The sequence below is a fragment of the Arctopsyche grandis genome, chromosome 10 (genome assembly GCF_051622035.1).
Source record: "Arctopsyche grandis isolate Sample6627 chromosome 10, ASM5162203v2, whole genome shotgun sequence".
Lineage (NCBI taxonomy): Eukaryota > Metazoa > Arthropoda > Insecta > Trichoptera > Hydropsychidae > Arctopsyche > Arctopsyche grandis.
In genome coordinates, this window is record NC_135364.1 from 15,159,168 (window position 1) to 15,178,895 (window position 19,728).

At 35.1% G+C, this 19,728-nt stretch overlaps 4 protein-coding genes across 4 annotated transcripts; 2 read left to right on the plus strand and 2 right to left on the minus strand.

Moving 5' to 3' along the window:
* Positions 1–20: 20 nt before the first annotated feature.
* Creld (Cysteine rich with EGF like domains) lies at positions 21–2,450 on the minus strand. The gene is made up of 2 exons (XM_077439690.1): positions 2,279–2,450; positions 21–2,183 (listed from the first exon to the last, which is right to left on the minus strand). The coding sequence occupies exon 2, from the start codon at positions 2,181–2,183 to the stop codon at positions 975–977; it is 1,209 nt and encodes a 402-aa protein (XP_077295816.1). The 5' UTR covers positions 2,279–2,450; the 3' UTR covers positions 21–974.
* A 913-nt stretch (positions 2,451–3,363) lies between these two features.
* Ada3 (transcriptional adaptor 3) lies at positions 3,364–6,730 on the plus strand. The gene is made up of 2 exons (XM_077439925.1): positions 3,364–3,479; positions 5,171–6,730. The coding sequence occupies exon 2, from the start codon at positions 5,192–5,194 to the stop codon at positions 6,596–6,598; it is 1,407 nt and encodes a 468-aa protein (XP_077296051.1). The 5' UTR covers positions 3,364–3,479; positions 5,171–5,191; the 3' UTR covers positions 6,599–6,730.
* A 2,499-nt stretch (positions 6,731–9,229) lies between these two features.
* Pif1 (Pif1 DNA helicase) lies at positions 9,230–11,760 on the plus strand. Its single transcript, XM_077439286.1, has 3 exons — positions 9,230–9,944; positions 10,019–10,179; positions 10,268–11,760. Exons 1-3 carry the CDS (start codon positions 9,230–9,232, stop codon positions 11,288–11,290), a joined length of 1,899 nt encoding a protein of 632 aa, XP_077295412.1. The 3' UTR covers positions 11,291–11,760.
* A 119-nt stretch (positions 11,761–11,879) lies between these two features.
* brun (trafficking protein particle complex subunit brun) lies at positions 11,880–19,342 on the minus strand. Its single transcript, XM_077439212.1, has 17 exons — positions 19,273–19,342; positions 18,966–19,202; positions 18,687–18,777; positions 18,374–18,613; positions 17,993–18,297; positions 17,742–17,918; positions 17,050–17,664; positions 16,815–16,979; positions 16,578–16,738; positions 16,265–16,505; positions 14,854–15,350; positions 14,392–14,784; positions 14,193–14,317; positions 13,955–14,121; positions 13,673–13,870; positions 13,391–13,598; positions 11,880–13,323 (listed from the first exon to the last, which is right to left on the minus strand). Exons 2-17 carry the CDS (start codon positions 19,153–19,155, stop codon positions 13,083–13,085), a joined length of 4,014 nt encoding a protein of 1,337 aa, XP_077295338.1. The 5' UTR covers positions 19,156–19,202; positions 19,273–19,342; the 3' UTR covers positions 11,880–13,082.
* Between the last annotated feature and the right edge of the window lie 386 nt (positions 19,343–19,728).

The window sequence follows — 19,728 nt, forward strand, 5'->3', positions numbered from 1 at the left end:
TTCCCTTTTTTTTTTTTATTGAGATTATTATTATAGGAAAATGATTATAAACACACACGTATACACTAATTCACTGGTAACATTATGAGATCATTATGCGGTTCCAAATTCTATTTATAATAATTAAAAATATTGATACATACAATTATCATTATTAAACCGTAATATTTAATACAAAAAAGTATTTTATGGGCTTAATTGTAATACAATATAGCAAAATTTATATTATAATCGAAATAATGAAATATTATAATTTAAATGTGTGAATAGTCTTGTTTGTTTTAAATATAATTTAACATAACAATAATTATTGTTTCTCCTTATATGTGTGATCGAATATGAAAGAAACATTACATATCCAGTTTCAAAAGAGTTAGAATGTACATATTATAAGAATTTGAAGACATATATTTATTGTATTGTAAATATAACAAATATTGGTAAGTATAACAAATATTGGGTTAAATAAGACATTTTGACGAGCAACTCAAATTAGTATTCCTCGATAAATGAAATATAGCAACAAAATAGTAGAGAAGTTTTTGTATGTTTCAAGTATACATACATGTAAGTGTAAGTGTATATTTTTATTTCAACAATAAAGGACCAATTCCAAAACACGATGTATATATTTTAGTTAGCTATATAAGAAATGCGAAAAATGATATTCGAATTTGAATTCAACACTTTAAGATATATGTATAAATTTTGTGTGAAATGACTATTAGTTCATCATAGATTAGGTTTGGTAAAGTTTGGGTTCAAGAATCAACAGCCAAATATAAATGATACTGTCATTCTAATTCAAAATATGGTAATATTTGTTTAAGAACATATGTTCTCATGAAAATAAATATACACAATAATTAAATTAGTGTAAAAATAATAAAAAGGATATAAATAAAAATAACAAAAAATACAGATCAACAAAAACTTTATTTAAAATAAATTAAATCATACTATTTGGCGTAAACTTAGGTAGCTCTTTCTAGCAATTTGGCTAAATCAAGATTACTAGTATCGATCATAGAATCCGATCCGAGCGTCTCATTAGCGAGCATATACTCTGATACAGAGATATATAGAGCCACCATCAGACCGAGCGTACCGGCGACAATAGTGGACTTTTGAAATATGATACAAATGGTAACACACAACCCGAAATACGTCAAATAGCGGGCTGTCGTTATCTTCTTGGACATCATAACGTTACTAGAGTCCACGCACATATTGTCAGAAAACATGTAACCAGTGGCGCAATTGTTGCACATATCCGGACCGTCCCCGGAACATCCATCGCACGATCTATCGCAAGAAAGACACCTATAAGATCCATCACTGTTGACGCAAAATGTATTTCTAGGGCACGGCTTTTCGAAACATTCGTTAGCATCGACACAACCATGGTCAGGATCAGGTATCCAACCTTCGTTACAAGAGATACAGTCTTTTAAGGCACCACTCGTACAACCACCTTTACAAGCCGAATGACAAGGAGAGCATAGGACCTTCTTATCATCTTTGTACGATTCATAGAAACCATCAGCGCATACGGAGCATAACGGTCCATCGTAACCGATGTCACATAAACATTCACCGTTACCTTTGCGGGTTCCATCTCCCTTACACTTTCCATTGCTAGAGCAAGGTTTGTCAGGATATCCCGGACAAGCTGCACAGTTCTGTCCAAAGTGATGTATAGGACAACAGTGTGCCAGTTGATCGATGCATAAGTATTCAAATAAGTCATCTTTTTCCGGGTCAGAATTGAACCACCACTGTTCCAAATGGTGCTCGGCTGTTTCGGCTAAGGCGTGGCAACGATCCTTTTGATCTTTTAGATCGCTGCAGAGATGTTCTTGGATCTCTACGAGTCTCACTTCACTTCTAGAATATGAGCGGAGTTTTTGCTCTTCCCAGGCGGCGTCTCCACCTTCGAACTTGCCGCGGGCCGTTCGCTGCATTCCAGCTTTGAAAGAGCTGACCAGTTGACGACAAGAGTAGCAGATGCCTAGTTCTTTTGAGCCCCCAGAGATGGGGGGCATCGGGGGCGGAGGCACCTGCGCCAAGGCGGCCGCCAGCATCACAGCCAGCACTAGCGGCCGCATGGCTTTCAATAATGTCTCGGTAGATCTACTTATTTGGCGCTGACGTGCGCCAATGATAAGATGCTGTGACACCATCTAATGAAAAACACGTGGACACATATGATTGAACAATTTTTCATTGATAAGGAAAAGTTGGCGGTAAATACGCCGATTTTAAACAGTATTCAAACCTAAGTCGTGGTATCCTGTTAATTTGCTTTTCACAGGTGTAGTTTTCAATTAGAGTGTAAAACTAACCCAGATTAAGCGAATTGACAGTTTATTGTCGGCATCTGAAGTAGTCCTTTCAAGTCCTGTCAAATTGATCGTTGACATCCGACCATTATCCTCAACAATGTACATAGGTCGTAAAAATATAAATATATAAAAAAAATTTATTATACAATAAATTTATTATTATTTTAGTATGTATTTCGATATATAAATTGAGATTAAGTCTATAATTTGTGTATTCCACATTAATTTATATTGTACATACTTTTTGACTAGATAGTAGATTTTAAAAATAAAAAAAAGCTTGTAAAAATGGAAATCCAGTGAGATTCGTGAGAATCTATGTGCATTATAATTTATATTATAATAAAGTTACTATTTAATAGTTGCTAACAAAAAATAATATATGATTTTTAGTTCACAAACCAATAATTATAATTTGATATTTCCCCTAGTAACAATATGAATTCAATTTGATTAAAATCACATGTTGCAATTTCGTAAATTTTGTTTGGTTGAGTCAAATCACTCATAATGAAACATTAAGGTTAAGTTTGAAACATTCTGAGCTTGATTAATTTTGTTTTTTTCTAGAAATACTATATATTCAAATATTTTTGAATATATAGTATCTGGTGAGTATATAAGTGAATAACAAATCGCCACCACTTGATAAAAATTTCATTATTTTAATATGTCATTTTTTAGACAATCTATGTTTCCTTAAGATATTATCGTTCAGCATCAAAATTCTCATCCCAACACTATCTTCAATATTATCATAATATATATCTATTAATTCATCGAATCAAGATTGCTATTTCATTATTTAACAAAAGAGAGCCGTCGAAATGAAAATGTTGATTCTAAATGTATTTCAATCGAAGTGTCAATTAAAATTAACCAAAATTTTCGATTTATCTGTCAAACCGATTAAAAAATACGACATTATTTTAATAAAAGCGTTTTGGGCGATCTAGTAATAAGAATTACCAACAATATGTTGACCAATAATTAAAACAGCTCCAATTACTATAAACTAGGAGTAGGCCGTAATATATCGTGTTAGGAGTGTGGTTTGACAGCGCGGGTGTGGCGCTGCCGAAGTCAGCCCCGCCACAGCCCGCAGCCCGTTCGTCCTGGCTTCTCGGCGCTCCGGTGCGCCCCCTCACTCAACATTATCGTCATTTACCCCCCAGAACCCTCGGGAACGCCCTGAGACGAAAACACCCCCGACTCATGTCGACGTATCAGCTTTACCCCCACCCCCGACCGCGATATCGAAGCGCGCCAAACTCGCTTACGTTTCAAACAGAATGATAATAATGAATTCAAATATTATCCGATCGTTAACATTATTCGATCATTTGTTTGCTCGCACCGGCGAAAGCGTTGGATTGAGCGTCGCGTTTTTTAACAGTTGGTATGATGATAGTCAGCTGATCGTAAACAAGCCTGTTGGGGCTGGCAAGTTGCGGCAGTTGCGTCCCGTCGCTCGGTCTGTGCACACGTGCGATAGATCGCTCCCTTATTCCAATTAGAATAGTGACGTCATATTTTCTGTACTGGAATTTGAGAGTAAGATTGTTTTTAATAAGATTATCTTAGTTAAGCGGTAGTACGCTATTGGTATGTTTTTCTTTTACTAGTGCATACTTTAAACAGACAATGTATTCATAATATAATAGGTGAGCGCCAAAGAATAACTTTTAAATTTACTATTTAGGAATTGTTCCTTTTGGGGAAACCCACCTCCAGCTCAGAAAAACTGGTTAAAAGCAACGATTTTTATTTAAGATGCAAATGAAACAAAATACTGAGTTATCAAAATTCTGTCACATATACACAAACACATATTTTGTATAACAAATATGCTTGAAATTGCTTTTTCATGTTTTTATTTTTTGCTTAGCAATTTATTTTTTTACAAACGGTACTGCTGTCCTCATCATTTTTTACTACAGTAGAACCTCGATTATCTGGATTGTTGAAAAAAAAACGCATATTTTACGATTTTGCTGGTCTGAAATGTATACCATAAAAATTAGAAAATAAGACTGAGAAATGACTCAGTTGTCTTCAAAATTCAATACTCAAAGGACGTTTATTTCTTGAAAATTTAATCGCGATTTAAATATTTATTTTTAATATTACCAATATGGAAAAGAAAAGTATTATCATTAAAAGACATATTAGATATAATCATTGTGGGAAAGTCAACGATCTCATATGTATAAAAAAATTATGAAATTTGCTGATTCTTTAATGTCCGAGGATGGAAGCTCAGAGCGAAAGGTTATGAAAAAATCGGGATATGAAGTCGAAGAGTCTGTTTTTATGTGGTTCATTCAAAGTCATTTGGTCTGGACAGTCAATATCTGGTTCATTATTGTATGAAAAGTATTCGCGATTTGGCAGCTTCAAAAAGAACAGCTAACTTTAAGCAAAGATCCATAATTGGATTTCTTAACAAAGAATAATTTATTATTGATCTGCATGTTATTATTAGAGACCGGAATCTGAAGGGGCTGTTTATTGTTCAAAGATTGTAAATGCATTGTTAAAGGTTTGCCGAACCTTTTTTACAAAGGATTTACAACAATGGAACAATAGGCGGCACGTTTCTGACCCCTTCAGATTCCGACCTCTAGTTATTATATATGTATATGTAAATGTAGGCGCAAAATTATTCATACTGAATATACACATCTTTCCCTGTCAATTGTGATTTGTTTCGATTATCCCGATTTTTCTTTGTCTGGACTACCTTCATCCCCAATTAGTCCGGATAATCGAGGTTCTACTGTACTTTTTAATTTTAATTAAAATTATTTAATTTTCCTTTCCAGATTAAATTAATCGGAAGCAAGATGTTGGGGAAACGGATAAGTCAGAGTAGCAAAGGGCGTATCGTCAATAAGGGTCACGAAGGTGGGAAGCCGTCCAGTCCTGGTATGTCTGCTTATACAAAGCCCGTGAAAATGCAGCCAGCACCCGTCGTAAACAAATTCAGAGAGACTCCCACTATCCCGTACATAAAACTGCAAGATACAGCCACAACATTGCCAAAGTACATGACGATACTGTCCAGATCAACCGAAGAAGGTATAGGGATGGATGAATTGGACTTTCTCCAGAACGAATTAGAGAATTTATTATGTACAGCAGCGCTCAGGACTAGGGTTTTCCAAAGCGAAATAGAAAATATAGACGTTAACGAATCTAAAAGAGAGAAAAAAGGCAAAGCTGCCGGTAAACAGTTACAATATCCTGGTAAAAGAAAATACCAGGATGAAAAATCGGCAAAACCCAAAGAAAGCTCCAAGTCTTCAGCAACGCAGCCCAAACTTACCAAATTTAAAAATTTCACCCCTATTATCACTCCAGTACCTTCGCAGGGATCGTTCTCCCATGATAACATCCTCATGTCCGACAATACGGTTAAATTAGAGATGCCTTCATTCGCATCACTGCCTAAAAATAATACTCCATATAAATTTTGGACATCGGTTGAACCCTATTGTGGACCGATTACAGGAGATGACATTAAATATGCCGAAACTCTTCTAGCTACTAGTAACAATATGCCACCACCGACAATTCCACCACTCGGCAAACACTATTCTGAAGTGTGGGCGGACGAACACTTATCTGATGATCAGTTGGCTTCAAACCCATACAAACACAAAAGCTCTGGGATTTCATCCGACGCATCACTGATCAGAAAAAAGGGCGAAAAGACTGTAGATTGTGGTGTCACGGGACCGTTGACGCAACGACTAGTTTCTGCACTGATGGAAGACAACTCTATTCAATTTGAAAGTCCCGACACCAAAGTTAAACAATCGTTGAACAAGTCTAACAATTTTAGGAATTCCATTGCATTAGAAAGATGTCTTCGAAAGGAATTGATTGAGCAAGGTATTTTGGATCCGGAAGACTTGCCACCGTTGACCAATCCTGCCGATGACGAAATACTAACCGACATCAAGAAATGTTTAGCCGAATTAGCTATTTTAAAGAAGACCAATGTTAAAAATTTAAGAAACTTGCTCTCGATGTGCAAACAGGAGATGGTTAGAAATAATTTAAAGAAGCAACTTGAACAAGTAGACGCTGAGTGTACAGAAATATACAAAAAACATTTGTTGGCTAAACAGAAAAAGAGGCCGTTGACTAAAAAAGAAAAAGAAGACGCGTGGAGAGCTATCAATGAACAGATAAGACTCAACAATGAAATAAACGAATTGCCTATAACGGGTCCCAATTCCGGTTGAACGCTTTTTCACATTTTAACCTGACAAAATACTTTATATTTATTACAATAGTTTTATATATATATATTAAATATATATATATGTATATTGTATTTAACACAGAGTGATAGTTACACTAGTGTTAAATGTCGAGTGCACACACGCATATGAATTGATTTAAGATGTGTAGCACTCTTTACCTCTGCTCGGTATCGTAATTTTTGTAAGACATGCCATTCCCTGTTTTATATTAGTACTGAATTAATTTCTTTTTACACATTTTTCATTTTAATAATAATCAAATTTATAGTGTGGTAATTCCAAATTGAAACCAAATTTTAATGTGGTACTTTGGTATATATTTTGTTGTATTATATCGTTTGATGTGTGATATTCAATGATGTTTATTGTAAATCAACTTTGTATTTCCCAATTTACAATATTCTTCAATGATCCTCACTTTGTATATATTTACATATGTAGTCATAATGATTTATCAAACAAATTTATAATATTTCTTAAAATGTTATTAGACTTATGCATGTATAGTCAGCGACCCAACTAACATATGACAACATATTCTCCAGTAATCGTTTTTTTTTTTTATTAAATTCCATTTGTTGAAATTTAAATTTTACTATAGTCTATAAATGATATTTGTATATGGAAAACAAATTCTAGACATAAAATAATCAATTTGCGAATCAAATCAATTTTAAAAGGTTGCTGACCATCGATAAAAGATTATATATATACTTGAAAATTTAAATTATGTACAATATTCTGTTTACATTGAGACTGCATGTAATCAATTTATTATCCATATTTTTAATTACGTTTCAATGTATTCAATATCAAAGGTGCCTTTTAACAAAAAATAAATATTGAAATCATAATCGATTTACATATAATTTGCATACATACTTAAATTAATAGTCATAATTTTGACTACTCCTATTTTGAACTGTTATCTTTTATAGATGTTTTTTCCTATTCATTATCAATTGTCTTAATTTTGAGCCATATACAGCACAGGAAATTTATATTTTATCTTTAAATGTAGCATTTGTGGTATTGAAGCATCCCATTTTAAATGTTTTAATAGAGTTATCGTTTGTATACATATTGTATATATAATTAAATGGTTTATTTAATTTGGTGATGTGCATTGTACGTATACGTATTGTGATTTAGTTTTGAATCTATTGTTATCAAAATTTAATGTAATGTAAAAATACGCAAAAATTTGCGTACTAACTTTTTTTTTAGTGTATACCAATCATATATGTATGTACATTCTTCAAAGATTCCATTATAATATGATATATGTACATATATATTTGTTTATATGTATATCTTATTTTATACGTTCAATGAGCTATCACAAAATAGACGTCGGAATAGTGACACGCTTAGTGTAATTATGGGAATTATAATTATAAATTTTGATTTTAATCAAATGGAATACCTGTAGAAATTAGGATGTCTATAACATTATGAAATGTTTGTTTGGTTGTTATTATAAAATAAAGATTGTATACCTTTAAATTTCTTTTAATGTTTCCCTTTTGAAATTTCAATGAAATCCTGACGTCCCTGTATCACCATATGTTTTAGTTTTCTAATTTGGAAACAAGTCCAATAGACTAATAAAACCAGCAGAATTGACTAGTGGCTAGCATATAATGCTTTAAACAGAGTGGTCACGGGTACAAATCCCATTGGTTTCTGTTGGCCAGACCTTGGATTTATAACTCCAGGTCGATCGTTTCCTATCAGAGTTTACCAATTTATTTGATTTTCATTGAAACGGTTACAGCAAATTGGCAACCTTATTCATTTTCTCGCAAATCTCGAATTTTCAGCAATCTTGAATTTCGCCAAATTGTATAGAATGCTGCAAATTTTAAAATTTGACCATAGATGTCTCTGTGGGTGTTAAATGATATGTATTTACTTTGTATAATACTTGTATCACATGTGCAATGTTTCTGGCCAGGAAGGCGCATTGGGTTTACCTGTGAGGTCTTCCTGGTCGGTCTCCGTGACGGGCCGGAAAACGCAAATACCGGAAGGCAAAGATCGAAAATCGAAAGATCAAAAAAAAAGGGTGCATGGTAAACGGTACATACTCACTTAATTTGCACGAGCAGGATACAACAGGAACAAGAGAAACAGGCTTTTCCTCCCGTATTCTGCGCGCGCACATTAATTTCTCCCGTATTAATGTGCGCGCGCAGAATACGGGAGGAAAAGCCTGTTCCTCTTGTTCCTGTTGTATCCTGCTCGTGCAAATTAAGTGAGTATGTACCGTTTACCATGCACCCTTTTTTTTGATCTTTCGACTTAAGATCTTTCGATTTTCGATCTTTGCCTTCCGATATTTGCGTTTTCCGGCATTTCACATTCCGGCCCGTGAGGTAGACCCCTTCCTGGTATAGATTAAAAATAAATAAATAAAACTTTTTTCATCATCGCAATCGTTAACAATTTTGGATAAGTTGAGAAATAAAGCAATAAAAATAAAAAAGGGAAATAGATTGACAAGTCAATATTAGATAATGGTCGTATAATATTGTGCTAGGTTCTGAAATTTCAAGTTGTGGCGGTTCAAAGTTGAACGTCCGACCGGCTGTCACTCGTTTGGCGGCAATGGAGGGAAGTTGCGTGCGATGTGTCGCGACTCTAGAATATGAGGGGGCGGCGGCTCGACGCGTGGTGCATCGAGGGGCCACCATAAGGCTAGTGAGGACGGCCAGCCGCCACCTTTTACTCTCAGTTGAGCCGGAAAAGGGGGCTCCGGTCAAACTTAACCTGCCAGCCACTACAGTACACACCCGATTCATGGCCGAAGGGAAAGCTAGCTTCCGCTTCCGGGAGCAGGCTTGCACCCTACTATTAGCTAATGCTCCTCCATCGGAACTTGGCTGCTTTCTCAAAACGGTCTTCGTCAAATCAACAGCCGATACTCCTGAAAAACCCACCAGCCGTGCTATACTCCTATCCAAAACGAACGCCCTAGAAGATATTAGCCCCGTCACTACGGCCGATTTAGAAAAAGCCAAATCTAAAGTTTCCAAAGCCAGCACTACCACGCCGTCACCGTCCGGTAAGAGAAAATTACCCGATAAGGCAAATAAAGGTCCCGTTGCTAAAAAATTATACGCCCCGTCTCCATTGACTACCGAAGAGGTATTAAATGATGAACAGAAAAGAGTATTAGACGCATGCTTGGGGCGTTGTAATATATTTTTTACGGGTTCCGCCGGTACTGGAAAGAGTTTCTTGCTTAGAAAAATCATTTCTGCTTTACCGCCTGATTGTGCCATGTCTACGGCTTCCACCGGTGTTGCTGCATGTCATATTGGTTTGTATTCGCTATACAAAAATGTATCTTGAAATTCATACATACATATATTTGATTGTATTTTATCGTTTTAGGTGGTACGACTCTTCATGCTTTTGCCGGTATAGGTGCTGGGGAGGCTACGATAGAAAGATGTGTTCAGATGGCTTCGAAATCGGCCGTCGCTCAAAAATGGAAACGATGTAAACATTTAATCATTGATGAAATATCAATGGTCGATGGAAAATATTTTGAGGTAAATCAACATTCAATCCAACCAATATATTTATATTTTAATATTCTTTCTTTGTTTATACATATATTTTGTTTGATTTAATTTACAGAAAATAGAAGAAGTAGCACGTCGTATACGTAAAAATGAAAAACCATTTGGTGGCATACAATTAATTCTCTGCGGTGACTTTCTCCAACTTCCTCCCATCGCCAAGGACAAAGAAAAGAAACGGTTTTGTTTTCAGACGGAAGCATGGGAAAGATGTATTCAAAAATCATTCGAGCTAAAGACTGTGCACAGACAAAAAGATCCAGAATTTATATCAATTCTGAACAGCATCAGAATCGGACGAGTCACCAAAGAAATCACAGACACCCTAACCGCCACTTCCCAGCAGAAGATCGAATCGGATGGCATTCTAGCCACTAGATTATGTTCCCACACTAACGATTCGAATCTTATAAACGAGTCTAAGCTAAAGCAGCTTGAAGGCGAGCAGAAAGTTTACAATGCTGAAGACAGTGAGCCGTATTCATCGAGTATGTTAGATTCGCAAACTGTTGCACCGTCTAAATTGACGCTCAAAGAAGGAGCTCAGGTGATGCTGTTGAAGAATATTAACATATCGGCTGGATTAGTGAATGGAGCTAGAGGTGTCGTTATACGATTTGAAGACGGTTTACCTGTAGTTAGATTTAAAAATTCTAAAGAATATACCGCAAAGACTGAGCGTTGGGTTGTCAAGTCTACCTCGGGAGCATTACTGTCTAGAAGACAAATTCCACTCAATTTAGCATGGGCGTTTTCTATCCACAAATCTCAAGGTTTGACGTTGGATTGTGTGGAGATGTCACTGTCGAAGATTTTCGAAGCTGGTCAAGCTTATGTCGCTCTGAGTCGGGCTCAGAGTTTGCAAAGTTTGCGAGTTTTGGACTTTGACTCGAAACAAGTATGGGCTAACCCTGATGTCTTGGAATTTTATCAAAAGTTCAGACGTCAGTTGTTGCATAGCGAAATTATTCCTATAAATAAATTTATAACTAATAAAAATAAGACTGAAACCGCTGTGATGAAAGCTAAATTAAAACTCGCTAAAAACTTATCGAGCAAACCACTAGTTAACTATTGCTAGTCAGAATTAATAACATTCAGACTGTTTCATCATTATTTTTGTACGATAAAATGCCAAGCGTTTGTATGTACATATATAATTTTGGAATATTTATATTGTAATGTGATATTTTGAATCAGCTATTTTGACTTATGTATTATATATAATTTAACATCCTGAATTAAATGTATTAATGTTGGAATATTTTCCAATTCAAGATATTATTAGAAGTAAGTATAAAATTTAGAGGTTATAAATGATAATCACCATCGGTATATTTGCATTTTATAGATGTACTATTCAGGTATTTATTTTTAATGATTATTTCTCAAATCAAATATGATGTAATGTGCAATAAGAAATATTCAATTTTTATGGGAAATCAATAAGATTTTGTGCAGAATTGTAAGACCTGTTCAAACGTGGGGTTTTAAGAGCGCTAAGGATTAATAAAGTCTTATGTACATATTATCACAGATTATCGAAAACAACACGCATTAAAAGGATCTCAATCCTTCAGTGAATTATCCAATTCTTAAGACTATTTAGTATTCTATATTTTGCGATATGATTAATTTTAAAAATCGTATTAAATTATAAATGCGTATATTTTTTTATATATTTATACATAAATTAAATTGATTATAATAACATTTCTTTGTTTTATTTTATAATATAGTTCCAAAATTCACGCAAGATTTGAATTTTGCGCCATTTATGTGGTAAAGTGTTGCCAACGAAAAAAAGACAGCTTACAGTTCAGGGCTATTAAAAATGAGAAAAATTTATCAAAATAATTATTAACCCTTTGAATGCTGACCAACGCCGATCGGCGTTTTGCTGACGAGTCCATGGGCCTGCGAAACGCCGATAGGCGTTGTAAATTTTGCATCTACAAAGTAAACAGGAACACTACCTGCTAAGCATTTAAAGGTAGCATTTAATATGGGTCTTTTAATCTGTGTTATTAATTTGTCAACGTTTATAAAGACTCGCTTACACCGGAATTTCTGAATTTATAACTATAGCAGAATTACCCGATGGAAATCCCTAACTGCTGAGTATTTTAGATTGTGAGCATTACATTTTAACAACAATGAAGAAGATTACATTTTAACAACGAAGAAGGATTTCGAGTTTTGTAACGCTGTGTTTAGACTCTCTAATATATCTTGCAACAATATAAAATAAGGTTGTGGCTATTTTCAGGTACTATATCTGCGAATGATTGGCTATTTGCAGGTACTATATCTGCGACAGGCGCAAAGCTTTCTGCGCATGCGCTTGAACTTATAATCCGATTATAATTTCTTACATTTAATGTATGCTAGACTTGTTTAATCAATCGTTCATTATACATGAGGCAAATAAATTTCGCATGTTATTATAATAGATTTATATCATTTAGCTAGTTCGCGGCTTGTACTTGTATGTAGGTATTATACGTTGTATATGATAATAATTTTCTAACAATTAATAACATTAACTAATTTGGATTATATTTTTTACTTTACGTTACTTTACGAGTTCGAACTAAATTTTAAGAGGTTTAAAACAAAATTTTAACAGTAAACACGCTGACAGTGACAGTTCACGCGCATGCGCAGAAGGTTTTGCGCCTGTCGCAGATATAGTACCTGCAAATAGCCAATAATTAGCAGATATGGTACCTGCAAATAGCCACAACCATATAAAATAAACAAATGGAATCTATTAATGAATGTATTTTTCAAAAATTACTTCTTGCGTGAATTTTGGGACATCCTATATAACTACATATAATGTTTCGAATATAATATAATATTACATATATTTAATCAGCAACGCTTATGGCTACAGGAGGTATGAATCTCCACACATGGTTCACTTCACCGATTCCACAATGTTGGGCATCTGAACTGTACTCCATCGACGCAGGATTTGGTATGAAAGTGTCGTCGACCGGTTCTGACGTTGAACACTGTATATCGACTTTATATTGTCCTGGTGTTAAGAATATCACAGAGCATTCGTGATATATTCTCCCTGATTCGGCTAACACTGGTAACGACACTCTGAAAAATTAATGAATAAGTATTACATTAACAAACATAAGTGTTTCAAAAGTAAATATTTACGTACTTATTCGTCCCTGCAGTAGCCACTCTATTATCAAGACGGTAATTATTAACACCGTTTTGATGATCCTGGTAGAATTGTACTGACAAGACGATCTTCTTCAGCGGTCTATCGAAATGATTCGATACTGCAACGCTAAGAGAAACGCATTCTCCCGCCGCACAATTGTATTCTTCTTGTGGTTTGACGCATTGAGAATTTATACTAACTTCTAAAAATAATAATGAAAATCATACATGAACGACTCGAAATCTTAATAGCAAGATTCGGAGTAAAAATACTTGCCCCAATTCAGCGGTGACATTCTGACGATATCCATCATTCCTTGTGATAGTGTTATTCCTTTGACGGAAGCTTTTCCTGTGATCTCCGATTGAAGCAAGTTCCACTTTAAATCCACTTGTTGACTAATATGATCTGAACACTGCTGTTCAATACTGTTGGACGAATTTACAGTGATTGAATTATATTCAATATCTTTATCTGCAAATTATAAAAAATAAAACATTGAAGTTTCACATGTAAGATCATAGCTATTGTAATCTATAGGGAATATTATCTAATTACCTTGATTAATTATAATAGGCATATTTAAAGGACAGCGTTTAAGTGGAACAGGTACTCGGCAAGCTTCTCCACCGCTTAATAGCATACGTTTTCCTTCCGAGTAGTCGAGAGACATTTCCGAAGTAGTTAAATTGGATACATCAAGTACTAGGTATAACTGAGTAGCTCTAAAAAAAATTATTATATTAATTATTATGATGCGTATTTAATAATATAAATCAGATAAAAAAATTCATACATTTCGGCTGGTAAAACATCCCAATGTGTAATAGAAACACTCGGCAAAAGTTCCATATTGATATGCAATGACCCCTGTCTACAATACTTATCCTTTCCGGCGCCTCCGGAATACTTCAACACTAACTGCAATACAAATAATCATACAAAACCTTCATATTACACTCTATTGTAAATAAAATTACAAGTATTGTACACACTTGAGCATCTATCTGTCGTCCTTTAGTCGGAGGTATTACAGATATCGGCGCTGACCATGCAGTGCTGTGCGAGTTTGCAGATCTGAAGCTAGCCGATAGTTGATTCCTCGGGAAAGACGTGTTTGTGTGAGGCAGCGATGAGTTGGTATGTGGCAGTGAACTGTGCGTTTGGTTCGGGGTTGGAGAACTCATCCTTGATGGTAAACTATTTGAGTTGAGGCTATTGGGAAACAGACCATCAGCGCCAGATCCACCAATGTCTAAAAAGTCAGCTTCAGCGAAGATGTTCAGTTCAAAGTGTGCCGATTTGTTTGGCAGAATGGGAAGTTGAGCTTGTATTTCTTCATTAGACCAGATAAACATGCGTGACTGAAGTTGGCTATCCAAAGTGGTCTATAAAATTATTTCAATATTAAACATGGAAGTATCAAGCATATAGTACAATTAATATTCAATAATTACTTGTATATTAACTTCTAAGAATTCTATAGTAACGTCGCTGATATTTGTAATAGAAATAGTACACTTTGTGCTTTGTCCATTGTATAAAGTCACATTGCCGGATGAAATAACGTTCTCGTAATTGGGAAGGCTGCTGAAAGTGGCTGACGGTGGTAGTGTAGTTTCCAAACTAATTATCGGCAGACTCGGTATGACGTCTACTGTATAGATATGGTGAAATTTATATGTCTCTGGCATGTGCTTCAAGCGGCAGTTGGATTTGACACCAAGAGTGTGCGTCGAATAGCCGAGAATGTCTAACTGTCCCGACTCTTTCGGTGTACCGAGCAATGTGACTATTGTAGCTACATCTGGTTGAAGAATAACCGTTTCAGGAATGGATTCAAAGACGATGCCTGTTGTTAAAAGTCGCATATTGGAAACTTTCAATTCGAACGGTAACGGATTGGTCAGTTTTAATTGCACTTCGCACGTATCGTTTTCTACCCAAGAATAATCTAAAACAAACATTATAATTAATTTGATGATTTCTATTAAGTTATAAGCAAACGAAAGAATAATAAGCTAGAGTATAATGTGATTGTGTGGAATCCGCATGAAGCAAATTACTCTCTGATGATTGAGAAAGTGCAAAAAGCATTTCTTCGTTTCCTGTATAGGAAAGAATATGGGTATTACCCATATCTCTACGCTACTCCTTTCCTTTTGGGCATAATTCCCTTGAACTTCGGAGAATCTTCTCATTAATTCGTTTCGATCTCCAACTCCTACGTGGTAATACGCCATGCTCGTTGTTGCTGGAGCAGTTGGGACTTTATGTCCCTAATCACTATGTGCGTGGTAGACATCATCATTTGATGGCTGTACCTCTGCCCGCACAGTTCTTTTTCGAATGGCTCCTATTCCAAGAGCTATTCGACTTCTTAATGAAATCGTTGCTGCCGAGACTGAATGTGATATTTTCCACCGTAGTGAGCGTAAATTGTCGGATATTATTCTAACCCATTTATCTGGTAGTCTGCGCTCATCATTGTTTTCATGACTGATTGTGATTTATGAGTGAAATTTTGATTAACTCTCTTCCATTTGGGCCTCACAGGGATGTTTTGTATTTGTAGTTGTTTCTTATTTATTGGAACTGGCTGTAGGTGCAACGCATTCCTTATGCTATATTTTTTTATTTGATATTTTTACGTTATCTGTTATTATTAAATGCTATTTTTTATGTTTATGTATTTATGTTCAAATGTATTTTTTTTATGTATAATTGATTAGTATATTATTTTCGTTATGTATTAATTTATGTTTAATTGTTATTTTGTTTTTTTTGTGTTATATTTTTTGACCATTGTGGCGCTTTAGGTCTGTTTAGAATAAAATAAAATAAAATAAATAAAAATAATATGCTGACCCATTTTTCCTGTTGGTTTTTTCGGTTTTCTATCGAGACTATTAAAGTGGATGGGCGTGAAAAGGAATGGTCCCTGAGGAATAACTGGTGTAATTAAAGGACGTGGTGCCCGAGTTGGAGCCGGTGGTCGAGGTATGAATCGACTGCACGTTGGTATATGCGTCAAATTAGCCGGCGGTATAACTTCACCCGTTTCTAATACTAACGGAACAGGACCACCTTCACATTGTGCTGACAAAGCCTACAATTAAAAATCGAATGAATAAAACAGACCAAACATGATATTACTCTGTCGAATGATATATTTTAATACTTGTAATTGTTTAGCGAGATCAGATCGTTCTTGAGCTGTCAGATTAGGCCACATAGTCTGCAATAAGAACGTCATGTGTCGAGTCGCCAAAGCAGGATGTCCCATTCTACGTGCAGCAACAACTAATTCTTGTAGTAGTTGAATCTGAAGTGCTGGCCATCCTGATGATGTAAATAATAAAAATGATTAGTATCTAACTTCAATAAACAATACGAAAATTAACATTTATTTACTCACCAATCTTATGTTGAACTACTTGATTGGGATCTAGACTCAATTTGTGCCCAGGAAAACTATGCAGCATAAGAAAATAGCATCGCTGCCAATCGGGGCTAGGATTATTTGGACTCACTTGTCGTGTTGCAGCTAATCTTTGACAGAATGCGGCCTTTCTCAAAAATCCTATAAATATACGTGAGATAAATTAGACAGTTTTCAATATAAATAGCAACACATGATCAATAAATCCTACCAATTTCTTGATACATTTCTGATAAAGTGTCAAATCGTTGTATTTTTTCTTGTTCGGTCAATGTTAAGTTTATAAGTATAACATTCTGAAGGAAACTGGCTGCTTGTAAGCTGTTATTTTGCTCTACACTCACACGGGCTGCTTTAAATATAGCCTCTGTTTCGATTATTCCAGCGTTTTTATAGTTGCTGTAGTATATTATGGCATCTCTGTATTTTTTAGCGATATCATCTCCGGAAAGAATAAATTGATTGTGCACCTGTGAACCTTTGCCAAAATCTGACGAAACTTGTTTGTGACTTTGTGATTCGATGTCACTAGACGAAGCTAAGGAATCGCTTTCTGCATTATCGGTAAGTGACAGTTTGGAAGATGTGTCGATGCTCTCAGACGATGACGGAGGTGTGTGATCGCTGTGAACGCTCACAGGACTGGATGCTATTGGTACTTTGGATGGTGAAAATAAAACATTTTGTCTGCTTACTATATCACTTTGAGAGCTGCTGAAATTGTGGGTTTTATTAGGAGAACCTTCTTGTAAGCTTGCATTTCTTTGAAGAGGAACAAGATTTCGTAAATTTGGATACATGATAATAGCTGAGGCAGCACACAGACCTAAAATACATAAAACTGCATATGTAACATCTATTTTATTTTACATATATAATAAATAAAAATAAGAGAATATTTGCCTTCGAATGAAGAACCTAGCCAAAGCCAATCATTTACAGATTTGAGAGTTTCCGCAGCAGAATGATACAGACTCAAACATTCAGGCACTAATCCAGCCTGCAGCGTTAGATCTGCCAAATGTTTAGTTATTCGACCCATACTTCGCTTTTTGTTGTTACGCGACTCCATATCCAAACCTTTGAATTAATAATAAGCAAATAATTGACATTTAAAAACATTTCATATAAATCAGCAATCAAAATTAACCAACCGATAATATCTTTCTTCTCAAATGGAGCTAACATTAACGTAACTTTATCGAGCTTTTCCCGGGAACGTTCCAATCTCTTAGACTCTAATATCCAGAACAAAGAGTTGATAAATTCTGCCAAGTGGTTTTCGAGCTCTGTGCATGGATCTGATTCATTATAAAATACAACTCTAGTTTTGAAATTGGACGGTGTTGTAAAATTTTGTTCTTCTTGTAGTGAATGTGGTGGTTCTGAAGAAGGTGCTCTCGGTAGACTCTCACCTGATGATAAGCTTTCTGATATGTCGCATGGTAACGATATAGATCTATAATAATATTTATGTAAAGTAAAAAAAAGCTTTATACATATAATGTTGAGCTGTATAATGAGCTTCTACACACCCATCACTATGTGGTAACGAATGACTTTGTTCACTGTGGGCTCTTTCTTCTTCAAATATATCAGGTACTTCACCTACAGGACTACCTTCACGATGAGGTTTACCAGGTCCAAAGAAAAATGCACGCGAATCATATAAAGTATTGGAATATTTAACTTTCAATGATTCGTGAACGCGACATATTTCATTCAATTCAATTTGATTATTGTATTTTCCCAACGTTATAAGTCCAAGGAGACGTCTATGAAATACAAAAATTGTTTTAAAACATTTACACCCCTATGAAAGAAAAATTTAACTAATAAAACGTATACCTATGCGTTTGAAAGTCACCCCAATCATTATTTTCCACTGGATGTTCGCGAACGTATCTGACCCATATTTCTCTCACTCTGCCTGTTGAATCTACAAAACAAAAATCAAATCATTTTTAATATATAAACATTTAAATTAAAATAGAGTGATTGTGGTTGTATTTTTCAGATAGGATATATAAAAAAAATTTAAATGTTTTGTTTTGAAGAATATATTTTATACCAATATATGACCTATTTAGTAATTTGTGTCACTAATTTAAATCACAATGGACAAACCGGTTATACGAAGATTGTTGACACGTTGTATGCGATCCCAGAGACGATGGAAGGGTTTGAGAGGTGTTCCGAGACCTCGTACGAGTAATAACAATGCACCATGGTGTTGGGCTCCTTGAGTCCAGTCGGGTCTAGCGACCGCCGTCTCGACAGCCCCCGCTGACAGCATGTAGCTCACGGAAGAGCGCATTAGGGTTGCATACCCACTAATCTCCCTTTGTCAGCTTATGTTTGAGTCTGAAATAATCGTAAACTTGAAAAATACTGATTACAAGTGATGAGATGCGAACAATTGGATACATCAAACCTTTTGCGCAAGTCGCTGCAAAATTGACACCCGTGAGAAATGTCAATTTGACAGTTGTCTAAAATTTCTAACTTTTTTGATTTGGTCCAAACGACACTTATTTCACATAAAATTGGTAAGTGAAATCCTTAAAATTTTATCTGAATAGTACTCAAATTTTATATAAAATCTTACTAAAGGTCTAGTTTTTGATAAATTTATTTTTAAAAAACGAATAAAGGTTTCACTTTCCATTCTGCTGGAATAAAAAAATTCGGATTTTGCAACTCATACATATATAGTATATATTATAATTGAAATGGGGCCACTATAGACACACACCGTACCGGCTGAATACCAGAAAAAATGCGTGTTTACGTAAAAAGGTCTGTTCATACCTATCTAGCACGACCCGTATCCTGCAGGTATCCTGCAAGTCCGGATAGTATTCTTTGGTACATTCTATATGGACTTATT

Bases quoted from the DNA above. Each gene is read 5' to 3' on its own strand.
- Creld (XM_077439690.1), bottom strand. From the start codon at position 2,183: ATGGTGTCACAGCATCTTATCATTGGCGCACGTCAGCGCCAAATAAGT.
- Ada3 (XM_077439925.1), top strand. From the start codon at position 5,192: ATGTTGGGGAAACGGATAAGTCAGAGTAGCAAAGGGCGTATCGTCAAT.
- Pif1 (XM_077439286.1), top strand. From the start codon at position 9,230: ATGGAGGGAAGTTGCGTGCGATGTGTCGCGACTCTAGAATATGAGGGG. The intron at 9,945-10,018 runs GTTTGTATTCGC...TTATCGTTTTAG, and splicing joins TGTTGCTGCATGTCATATTG to GTGGTACGACTCTTCATGCT. The intron at 10,180-10,267 runs GTAAATCAACAT...TTTAATTTACAG, and splicing joins TCGATGGAAAATATTTTGAG to AAAATAGAAGAAGTAGCACG.
- brun (XM_077439212.1), bottom strand. From the start codon at position 19,155: ATGCGCTCTTCCGTGAGCTACATGCTGTCAGCGGGGGCTGTCGAGACG. The intron at 18,298-18,373 runs GTGTGTAGAAGC...ATATTATTATAG, and splicing joins TCGTTACCACATAGTGATGG to ATCTATATCGTTACCATGCG. The intron at 14,122-14,192 runs GTATGAATTTTT...AATTTTTTTTAG, and splicing joins GATGTTTTACCAGCCGAAAT to AGCTACTCAGTTATACCTAG.